The sequence below is a fragment of the Scardinius erythrophthalmus genome, assembly GCF_964197995.2.
Source record: "Scardinius erythrophthalmus genome assembly, chromosome: 1".
Classification (NCBI taxonomy): Eukaryota; Metazoa; Chordata; class Actinopteri; order Cypriniformes; family Leuciscidae; genus Scardinius; species Scardinius erythrophthalmus.
The window spans coordinates 25,160,029-25,172,229 of record NC_138221.1 but is presented as its reverse complement, the minus strand read 5'-3'; the positions used below and the strand labels follow the sequence as shown (position 1 = coordinate 25,172,229).

At 38.7% G+C, this 12,201-nt stretch overlaps 1 protein-coding gene across 1 annotated transcript; it reads left to right on the top strand.

Annotated features, from left to right (window-relative positions):
- Nucleotides 1-279: 279 nt before the first annotated feature.
- On the top strand, nt 280-6,549 carry LOC308695443 (interferon-induced very large GTPase 1-like; the record flags this gene model as incomplete). Its single annotated transcript, XM_081373590.1, has 2 exons — nt 280-1,762; nt 1,829-6,549. The coding sequence occupies 2 exons, from the start codon at nt 280-282 to the stop codon at nt 5,008-5,010; spliced, it is 4,665 nt and encodes a 1,554-aa protein (XP_081229716.1). The 3' UTR covers nt 5,011-6,549.
- Between the last annotated feature and the right edge of the window lie 5,652 nt (nt 6,550-12,201).

Genomic DNA, 12,201 nt, shown 5'->3' with positions numbered 1-12,201 from the left:
CACAAGAATTGAATTGAAATTGTGAAATTTGTGTCAAGCAATAATAAAAAAACAGTAGCATACCAGTCATTGTAGCATGTAAACATTGTGTTGTCACTAAACTTAAATAAAATTCTGTTTAGTTACAAAATGTTTTCACAATCACAATACACTTATTGTGATGCAAGTTTTTTTTTTACATGAAATGTTTATTTCTTCAACAGGCAGAAAACAAGCACTGTGCAAAATCAGAAATCACTACAGATCAACACCTACAACAGGAAGTGTTGGCTAAAAAAAATGAATCCATTTCACAGACTTCATCTTGAAGGCAGAAATTACAATAAACTGAGAGCTACAGATATTCTTCGTTTAACATCTGCACATTCCTTACAGTCCCATGAGTCTTGTGCTGAAGAGGAGCTGGTTCAGACTTTCATACAAAATCTACTGATGATGAACTACAGAGCGAGATACATTAAAACTAAAGAGACCAATGAGGAAAGTAACAATGAACAAGGCAGCTATGATTCATTAAGAGAAGATTCTGAGGATTTTTTTTCAAATATATGGTCAGTGTCTAATGAAGAAACATGTAAATCTGAGCGAATTCACCCGATGGATGTTCAGATGGCCGTGTTTCATTGTGCTGATGGTTTCCTGAAGCAGCTGATGGTCACTAAACTGTCCCAGTGTCAGTACGCTCTGCCTCTGCTTGTTCCTGATCCATTCACACAACAGATTGAGTTTCCTCTCTGGACATTCAGACAAATCAACAAGAGCTGGAAGATGAGAAACACCAACAATGAGATCATCAGTCAAACCCATCCGGTCTACAAGGCACAAACTCCAATGGTGTCTTTCATCAGGTTTGGCTCTGTGTCTTCATCCAAGTCTCATCTGATGAACAGTCTGATCAATGAGAAACACAACACGTTCTTCCACAGGAACTGCTCAGGCAGCAGCAGAACCAGAGTCCTGATGGATGGAGTGGTGGAGATCGCCTGGTTCTGCCCCTCTGGATCATATGATGATAAATTCACGGACTGTGTTGCGTTCTGTAATCTACACGGTGATGCAGGAGAACATGAGAAACAGCTGCAGATCCTCACTGAAATGGCCTCCGTCAATGTTGTTCTTCTACCACGACTGGACAGGGATGACAGTATTGCTGCAAAGATCCAAAACCTGTACAAGGACTCAAAGCCACTAATTTGTATTTTTACAGAGGATGAATCTACTTTAAAGAAGATGAAGAAAGAAGGGAAATTCAAGATTGGTCTGAAAGACAGAAATCAGTCAGATGTATCTGAAGAACTCAGAAGAATTATAAAAGATTGTCTCTCAGAATCATCTTTCACTTTCAGACTTGAAGATGTGTCCAAACACTCAGACATCAGAGTAGATGAGGAAGATGATGAAGACTGCAGGAGAGGAAGAGAAGCAGCACAGCAGATGATGAGTTTACTGGAGAAGAAAGATCTGACAGAAATCAAAGAATCATTTCTGCCTCATCAGGGGAAACTGTGGCGTCAGTGGAGTCAGAAGAACAAAGAACTACAGCGACCTCGAGCAAATGAGACGGAAATGGACATCAGTAGAAAACAAAATGAGATGAAGAAAATCCGTGAACAGCAGCATGAATCTAACATCAGTGAGTTTATGAAGTTCTTCATTAAGGAAATGAACACAGACACTGGAGATAAGATCTATTTCATCAAATGGCTAGGAATACACCTGGATGAATATATCTCAGCTGACCTTTCTGATCTACATCATAAGTGTAATGAAAAATGGTCAATGGTCTTAAAAATGAAAGAGAATGATGATGAACCAGAAAAACTTACAGCTGAACAAGCAGAACTTGAGAGAATATCTGAGAAACGTCAAGCTGCAGCCTTTGGTTTGGAGCACATCATGAGGGAGGTCGGTCAGATCTATGAATCATGTTCATCTGTGAAGAACAAGAAAGATCTGCAGTTTGATTTCTCTTCTCTCCCGAGTCTTGCAGCAGAGATGATGATCTCTGGATTTCCACTGGAGCTGATGGATGGAGATGCTGCTCATGTTCCTGTGATCTGGATCTCTGCTGTTCTAGATGAACTCATCCAGAAACTGGGAGACCAGAGAGTCTTTGTGCTGTCAGTTTTAGGGCTTCAGAGCTCTGGGAAATCCACCATGCTGAACGCCATGTTTGGACTCCAGTTTGCCGTCAGTGCTGGCAGGTGCACCAGAGGAGCTTTCATGCAGATGGTCAGAGTCTCAGATGAGATGAAAACACAGATTAACTTTGACTATATTCTGGTTGTTGATACTGAAGGTCTTCGTGCTCTGGAACTGGCTGGAAGATCAACAAGACATCATGACAATGAATTGGCCACATTTGTTGTTGGTCTTGCAAACCTGACCTTGATCAACATCTTTGGAGAAAACCCATCTGAGATGCAGGACATTCTTCAGATTGTTGTTCAGGCCTTCCTGAGGATGAAGGTGGTCAAACTGAATCCCAGCTGTGTGTTTGTGCATCAGAACGTTTCAGACGTCACAGCTGGAGAGAAAAACATGGAGGGAAGGAGACGACTGCTGCAGACACTGGATGAGATGACAAAACTTGCTGCTGAAGAGGAAGACTATGATGCAGAATGTTTCAGTGATGTCATTGACTTTGATGTTCAGAATGATGTGAAGTATTTTGCTCAGCTCTGGGATGGCAGTCCACCGATGGCACCACCAAACCCAAACTACTGTGAGAATATTCAAGAACTAAAGAAAACTATTATGTCTCATGCCTCAAAATCACATGGAATAATGCAAATAGACTTAAAAGATCGTGTTAAAGATCTCTGGGAGGCTTTACTGAAGGAACGATTTGTCTTCAGCTTCAGAAATTCGCTGGAGATTTCAGTCTACAGAAAAGTGGAGACCGAATACAGCAAGTGGTCCTGGAGTCTTCGCAGTGCCATGATGGAAACTGAGAACAAACTACACATCCAAATAGAAAATGAAGCAATTCATGAGGTTGAGGAAACTGATCTTCAAACTGAACTGAAGACGACAAGTGAAGAAGTGGAGAAATCAATGTCAGAATTCTTTGAGAAAGACACAGATGCAGAAATACGGATTCAGTGGAAAACATCATTTGAAATCAAAATCAAAGATGTTCAGGAAAACATTGTGAAAGAATCAAAGAGGAAATTAAATGAGATTCTTCAACAGCGAGACCTGAAGAAAAAGATCGATGCTCAGAGGACAAATCATGAAAACACTCTCTATGAAAAGAGCAAAGAACTTCCCTTAAAACTCAAAGACAAAGTAAATGATGAAGAAACACTGAAGCAAGAGTTTGAATTGTTTTGGGAACAGAGTGTGAAGAAGATCATCAGAGACACTCCTGCAATCAGAGACATTGACATTATGAGAGATGTGAGAAAGATCCTCAGTGACGTCTATGAAAGTGCTCCTGTAGATCACATTAAAGAGAACAGTGAGTTCACCAAGGTTTTCACTGTGTCAAGTTATTGCGAATATATTCATTTCAAAAAGTCCACAAAAAAAACAGTTACAGGGGTGGTAAAGGGTGTTTACAGAAAAGTTCAAAAAACATTTGGATACAGTCGAACTCTGTCTCCAAAGAAGGAAGCTGAAATCAAGTCATTAGTCTCCAATGTTGACCAGCAGACAGACAAGATGATTCAGTCTTTTAACATTACAAAGATGGGCTACAACATCAGCTGCATTCAACAAATCACAGATTACATCAAGAATAGAGTAACAGAACATCAGAAAGGAGTTAAATATGAGTTCAAGAAAGAATTCTTTATTGATTTGGTTCTTTCCATCTTTAAGAGAGCAAACAAGATGATCACTGACCAACACAGACTGTTCAAGGAAGCCAATGATCCTGCAATATATGTTGAGAAGAAGAGAGAAGAGTACTATAGTATTTTCCAGAAATACTGTCATATAGCAACATCAGCTCCCATTTTTGGAGAGATCATCTGTCAGAAACTTAAAGAGCCCATTGAGCAGAGTGTCTACAAGAAGACTGCCAGAGATCTGGCAGGTGAAATTAAAACAAACTGTGAATCACTGAATGGAAACAGATCAAAACTGGAGAAACACATCCTGAAGACACTGGCAGAAGAGGAGGATTTTGACAAATACATGAACTACATTAATTATCCCAGAGATCACTTCAAGAGTTTCATCAGAGATGAAGTGAGTCGGTACATCTGTGATAAGTTCAGTGTCACTGTTTTCAAGATGAAGAAGAACATTAAACTCCTGCAGCAGAAGATCATGAAAGCTGCACATAAATCTACTCAACATGTTCAAGTGAACAGAGGAGATGTTGGTTTGTGGTTGAAGAGTTTCACACAGCAGCTCTCAGGTGTGCTGATCTTCTCTGAAAAAGACCTCAGTGGAGTGAAACATGATGATGTTGATGATTTAAAACTCCTAGAAGATGTGATAAGAGACAAGCTTCCTGCTATAATTTCTGACATCATCAGTAGATTCAACACAAAGACTTTTCCAGTAAAGTTGGACAGTAAGTTCAGGCCAGATGAGCTTCTGATTGAACACTTCTCTCAGTGCTGTTGGGTTCAGTGTCCGTTCTGTAAAACAGTCTGCACCAACAGCATTGAAAACCATCATGGAGAACACAGTGTTGCTTTCCATCGTAGTATTGGTCTGAATGGAATATGTTACCATAATACATCTAACTTGTCTACTCATATCTGCACATCAGCAGTAGCAAACCACACTCATCCCAATGATGATTTTCATCCCAATGATTCAGATTATAAAGTACTCTGGAGAGAATACAGAAGAGCAGGAGAAGATTATGCTAACTGGAGCATTACCCCTGATCTCTCTGAACTGCCCTACTGGAAGTGGTTTGTTTTCAGATTCCAGAAAGATCTGGAAAAATACCACAAGAAAACATTTGAGGGGGAAGGAGAGATTCCAAAGGAATGGAGAAAATACTCAAAACAAGAAGTTATTGAGAGTTTGGAGAAATACATGTAAATCGAACAAGTAAAATACGTTTCTTATGTGTTTTTTTTGACTCACAGAACACTTTGAAATGAGTATCTGTTCATCTCGTCAGTGAGTCTGATATCATATAAACCTTCACAGAATAGTTCAAAGAATACCTATATAAAAGTATTCCTCACATCAGTATCTGTGCAGCAATCTCTACTTAAATGCTCTGTTTTTTCAGTATCCTCTTATTTTTGTTAGATTTCATGTTATTTTAGATTTAGGCTAGTATTTTATGTACCAAAGTTAATTGTTTAAATTAAGTTCTTAACACAATTTTAGGAGGAACACTAAAGTCAATGAAGTCAAGGGTACTTCGGCCTCGTCTCAAAGATTGTGAGCTTGTGATTTAAGATTATTTAAATATGTTTAACACTACGCTTTTTAATACAGCTATCACTATGTAGTGGCAATGGAGGGGGTTGTGAAGGTTTCAAACTAATGAATATACAATATAATATAATGTGTATCTTAACCAAAAATCAATATGTTGTCATTTTTATTTTAGATAGATTTGAAGTGATTAAAATGGTCAATTAATTACTTAAAAGCTAATTTCTAAAAACCTGTTTAACATGTATAAAAAGACAAATATGATATCCAATGGTACTTTCAGTGCCATCCAATAAACTCCTCCAAATGTTTATCTTTGTGTCTGCCCATCTAACTTTCTATGGTATTAAAATTTGTGCAAATTTTAAATCTGTATGCATGCAGGGATGGAAATTAACTTTTTTGTCCACCTGCCACTGTGGCTGGTGGATTCCAAAATCTACCAGCCACTCAACGTTTTTAACAGCCACTTTCTTGTTTTTTAACCGACAATGTGTAACTGCATGTGGAAATTAATACTACAAGATCTACAATACTTAAGCCGTTTATTCCATAGGGTAAAGTCTCAAGGAAATACTGACATTTTCAGTCGTAAACTAACCAATCGCGGGACTCCCCATTGTCTGCTTTTCTCCATTGTTCTTTAAAAAAAGTTTTTTTACCTTTGCCTCTTTGTCCACTGTCTCCTGAGATGTTTTCACTGCAGACCTCTTAATACCTGCGATGTAACGCCACATTTTTTTGAAGGTGTGCCTCCTCTAAAAGTGTCCGGGTGAAACAGCATGCTACTTTTATTTACCCACCATGGTGGCTGGTAGGTGAAGCGAGTTTACCAGCCACAACACAAAATCACCCACATTTGGCTGGAGCTAATTTCCATCCCTGAATGCATGTGTTTGTGATTAAGTACAAGAAGAAAACAAAAATAAACTTAATGTATTCATGTGAATTTAGTTAGCTCTTTGTTCGTGTGGCTAACAAGCTCCAGAGCAGGTTTTGTTTTGGGCAGAGCCGGACAGTAACGGAGTACATTTACTTGAGTACAGTACTTAAGTACAATTTTGAGGGATCTGTACTTTACTCAAGTATCATTTTTGGGGAGTACTCATGACTTTACTCAAGTACATTTGAGAGGCAAATATTGTACTCTTTACTCCACTACATTTCTATCCATAACTGTGAGTACCCGTTTCTTCTAAAAAATAAAAAAAAATAAAAAAAAATAAAAAAAAGGACAAAAGAAACATCTCGGAAACCCTCAATTTGTTGTTTCCCTCTCAAATGTGATTGGATTGTGCAGGCGCCACTGATTGGGACAGCCTATCAGCAATCACCTTCAGCTTTCCGTCAGTCAACTCCATGGTCAGATTTAGATAAGAGACGAAACCATGGATGAAACAATGGATGAAGACGCAGCAGGTCCATCCCGGGAGTATTTTTTTTCCCAGGATGGTAGGGGGAATATTCATTAGGGAAGTCATCCCTGATTGGTCTTAACCCCAGTGACGGGTAGGTTAAGGGGCAGGGTTAGGGAGGTCATAAGACCCCCAGTGACAGGTAGGTTTAGGGGTGGGGTTAGGGGTAGGTCATCAGACCAATCAAGGATGACTTCCCTAATGAATATTCATGAGTCTTCCCCTACCATTCTGGGAAAAATAATATTGCATCCCGAACCCGTGGCCCCACCTCGCCAGACTATTTCAATTTTCTGAACAAGTTAATGATAGTTTTCGCTTCAAGTGTTTGATGTGTTTACCAATGTAAGCACTGTGGCAGTAGTAATGCAATATTTAGAAAATGTACTCTTGTACTCTTGATACTCAAGTACTTTTAAAAACAAGTATTTAAGAACTTATACTTAAAGGGACAATAAGTAACTTTTTAGGTATTTTATTATCTAAAATCAATATTTTTATTCATAAATATGTCCTCAATGGTGTCCAAATACTTCTGCCAATGATCTGACTTATCCTCGTAAACGAAGAATTTATTATCTTTATATACATGGGACGGGTAGGTCCACGGAGGCTTCCATGTAGTTCCGCCATCTTGAAAAACTATAATAGCAGAGAGGGACAAAAAGTACTAGGCCAACGCGTTTCCACAACGCGTTTTCGTTCAGAGCCCGCGTCAAGTGACTGAAACCAGCAGAAACGGAGCAGAGCAGTGAGAGGCGCTTTTGTCACTGCCCCGGCAAGTTTAAAAGGCTGCACTGCACGGTTAAGTCAAAGGATAACGAGTCCTCTTAGTCGAAAAACTCCACAATAAGACCGTAAAAGGAAACGTGATCGGAGATTACAAAAACACGGGTTATTAGCTATAATGTCGGGATAGCTAATGCAGGAGAAAGCTTTCAAAAGAGACGCTGAAGTTGCCTGCTTTCTTCTCGACAGGTAAGTCAATGTTAAGGTCTTAATTACAGGCTTTTTATTTTTTTATTAGCCTATATAGACCAGCGTTTCCCAGCGGGAAACTGTGTTAAAAAAAAAAAAAAAAATCTTTACCATCAATCTCGGATCGTCGGAAGTCTCTAATAACAACAAATAATGCGCACAAATTTATAATACAAATGCAAATCATAAGTTTTTGGCGTTGAATTGCGGAGGTTGCGCTTGCATGTGATTTTATTCCCGTGCCTCATTCCCAGTGCGTCCACATAAAGCTGCCTATTTTTCATTGATGCGCTTACAGTCAAATACACACGAATTGTCACAACGTCCGTCTTGCCGCGTATTCACATCGGTTGTGCTGCTGTCAACGCAACGCGTGCGATTAATATTTTTCAATTTAACACGTTAAAAATATTTAACGCAATTAAAGCAGCATTTTTTTCTGTCATCCTTTGGCTAGCGTTACATTATATAATCACGTTCTTCTTCATGCAAATGCTTCTAACCATGCAAGCGAGAAAATACAAAAGAGAATGCGCTGTCTGTGATGCTGACACGACGCGCGCCAGACTCGACTTCTCTTTCGAGCTTTCGCTTTGAGTATCCTCATGAGAGCAGTCTTAAATTAGTTAAATAAAGTCTTAAATGAACGTTAAGAGTTGTGAGAAAATGGGACGCTTGTGGGATCCACATGTGACAGTGCAGCAGTGACATCAGAATCAAATAACACTTCATTCATAAAAAGATGCCATTAAACAATTATTTGAAATATACTGTCTTTATGATGTTTCTACATTAATTTGGAGATTTACTGTGAAATTATTAGGCTACATAAAATATAGTAAAAACAAGCTATCTTGTGCAATTATAACAAAATTATATATTATATAAAATTAAAAATGTTTAATTCATTCATTCATTTGTAACATGCATGAACGAAGAAAAAAAAAGGAACAGGAAGAAGAAAATCTTATGGTAGCCTACCTGTCATTTATTTGTGCACATCAAAAAAAAAAAAAAAAAAAAAACCCAGCACATTTCAAAGTATAGTATCAAAGTAGTATCGTGACAACACTAGTGTAGGGTGCCACACATTTTTTTTCAATTTCAAAGGGTGCCTTGACTGAAAAAAGGTTGGGAAACACTGATATAGACAGTAGAACATAGTTAAAAGTTAAACAGGCTCTTTGATGAATAGCAGCTATTGAGTAAAGTAGAGATGGTCCTATAAACAAGGTTGTAAGTTTTGTTTGTTCAAAACTGTAACATTCGTTTGTTCGTTGTGTCAAGTTGTAGTTTGTTTGAAATAACAAACCAGTTCACCAGAAGGAAAACTCGACGAGGTGCTATTAGAAGACATCCTGTCAAAGCTTTTTGGTACATATCGCTTACCGTAGATGCAACGCGCATTTGAAAACGCGAGGCGCTGGAGAGCAAAATTAGTTTGATTGCAAAATACAAATTCACCACTAGATGGGAGTAATTCTTACTTACTGCCCCTTTAAGTAGACCTCTGACTGTAGTACTTTTACTTGTACTTGAGTAAAATTTAGCAAGGGGTATCTGTACTTTTACTCAAGTAATGAAGCTGTGTACTCTGTCCGCCTCTGGTTTTGGGTAATAAATCTCAAAACGAAATTGGACCAATAAGTTGGGAGCATTAAGTCAAGTCAAGTATATTTGTATAGCGCTTTTCACAATACAGATTGTATCAAAGCAGCTTCACAGTATTAAATTAAAATAATACAACAAGGTTTGTTTCTAGTGGAATTTATTGATTGATAAAATAAAATAAAATATCCCCAAAATATCCCCAACTGAGCAAGCCAAAGGCAACAGTGGCAAGGAACCGAAAAACTCCATCAAGTGACCTAATGGTGTCCTAAAACTCCATCAGGTGACCTAATGGAGAAAAAAAAAACCTTGGGAGAACCCAGGCTCAGTCGGGGGCCAGTTCTCCTCTGGCATTTATGGACTAGAGGCCGGATTGTAGTTTGAACTGTAAGATTAAAAATATGATATGAATGCCTGGCCGAAAAGATGCGTCTTTAATCAAGTTTTAAACTGGGAGAGCGAGTCTGAGCAACGAACAGTATCAGGAAGGCTATTCCAGAGTTGTGGAGCTAAATGTGAAAATGATCTCCCTCCTTTGGTTGATCTGGATATCCTAGGTATGACCAAAAGCCTCGAATTTATTGATCTTAAAGAGCGCGATGGATTATAGGGTGATAGAAGATCCATTAAATAGACTGGAGCTAAGCCGTTTAGGGCTTTATAAGTCAGTAGCAATACCTTGTAAATAATACGGAACTTTATAGGTAACCAATGCAGTGATGATAAAAACGGTGTTATATGATCATATTTTCTTGATCTAGTAAGAACTCTAGCGGCGGCATTTTGGACTAACTGTAGCTTGTTTAATGAGGATGCAGGACAACCAGCTAATAAAGCATTACAGTAATCTAGTCTCGAGGTCATGAATGCATGAACTAGCTTTTCTGCATCAGAAACTGATAGGATATTACGTAGCTTAGCAATGTTTCTAAGGTGGAAAAAGGCTGTTTTTGTAACATATGAAATATGATTTTCAAAAGACAGGTTACAGTCGAGTATAACACCCAGGTCTTTTACTGTAGAGGATAAAGTAACAGGACATCCTACGATGTTAAAGTTGAATTGTAAGAGGTTTTGTGGGCGTTTTTTTGAACCGATAAGTATTACCTCTGTCTTGTCTGGATTTAATAAAAGAAAATTACGCGTCATCCAATCTTTTATATCTTTAACACACTCTGTCAATTTGGATAATTTAGCGTTTTCATCTGGCCGTGATGAAATATAGATTTGAGTGTCATCAGCATAACAATGGAAACTAATTCCATGTTTCCTTATAATATTTCCAAGTGGCATCATATATATTGAGAATAATAGAGGGCCCAACACAGATCCCTGCGGCACTCCATAGTTTACTGAAGTTATGATCGATCTTTCTCCATTCAAATAGACAAAATGGTAGCGGTCTGATAAGTATGATCTGAACCAGCTTAATGCTTGTCCTTGAACACCATAATTTTGTAGTCGATCTAAGAGTATTGTGTGATCTATAGCATCGAACGCAGCACTAAGATCAAGTAAAACTAGTATTGAGATACAGCCTTGGTCAGAAGCTAAAAGTAAATCATTTGTGATTTTAACGAGCGCAGTTTCAGTGCTATGGTGTGGCCTGAATCCAGACTGAAACTTTTCATAGATGTCATTTTCTTGCAAGAAAGAGCCCAGTTGAGCGGACACAACTTTTTAACTTTTCAATCTAATTGTGGTTTCTTAATGAGAGGTTAAACTGCCAGTTTAAATGTTCTTGGAACATGACCTAAAGATAAAGATGAGTTAATAATATTGAGGAGAGGCTCTTCCACTATAGGTAACACTTCTTTCAATAGTTTAGTTGGTATAGGATCTAATAAACATGTTGTTGTTTTAGATGAAATGATAAGTTTATTTAACTCTTTTTGTTCTATAGTTGTAAAGCACTGTAATTGTTCTTGCGGGGTGATGATTGAGACAATTGTGGTTCTGATGTTTTCTATTTTCTCAGTGAAGAAGTTCATGAAATCATTACTACTAAACTGTAACGGGATATTTTGTTCGGCTGATGTCTGTTTATTTGTTAGTCTAGCCACGGTCTTAAATAAAAACCTTGGATTATTTTGGTTATTTTCTATTAGTTTGCGGAGGTGCTCAGCCCTGGCTGCTTTTAGGGCCTTTTTATAACGTGACATACTGTTTTTCCACGCGATTCTCAAGACCTCTAAATTAGTTTGTTTCCATTTACGCTCTAAATTACGGGTTTCTCTCTTTAGAACACGCGTAGTATTGTTGTACCATGGTGCTTTAATTTTCTCTCTGACCTTTTTTAATCTAATGGGTGCAACAATATCCAGTGTTCCAGAGAGAATGGTGCTAATAGTACTAGTTAGTTCTTCTAATTCGTCTGTTTGTTTGGGTTCAGGCAGCAGCTGAGACAGATTAGATAAGCAATTTGAGAAATTATCTATGGTGGATGGAAGGATTGTTCTGCCTGGTCGATAACGCGGCGCCGCATGACATATTACAGCAGTTCGTAATATGCAACTCCGCCATGGACGGTCCCAAGCCCGGTCTGAGAAAGGAGGAGGGTTAGGCGTGGGGCTAGCAACCCCACCCTGTAAAAAAAAAACCTTTGCTACAGAAACGCAAACAAGAGCAACAGGTAATTCCGCCTTGGGGAGAGACGGGTCTTCGTTAAGAAGAAGTATGACGCTGTGCAGTGAAAACCGACGTAAATTGGAAGCTGCAGGGCCGATCTCCCTTCTCTCAGCCAGGGCAACCAACATCGGTACATGGAACGTGAGGACCATGTACGAAGCGGGGAAGACAGCGCAAGTGGCAGCGGAGATGCGGAGCTACAACCTCACCC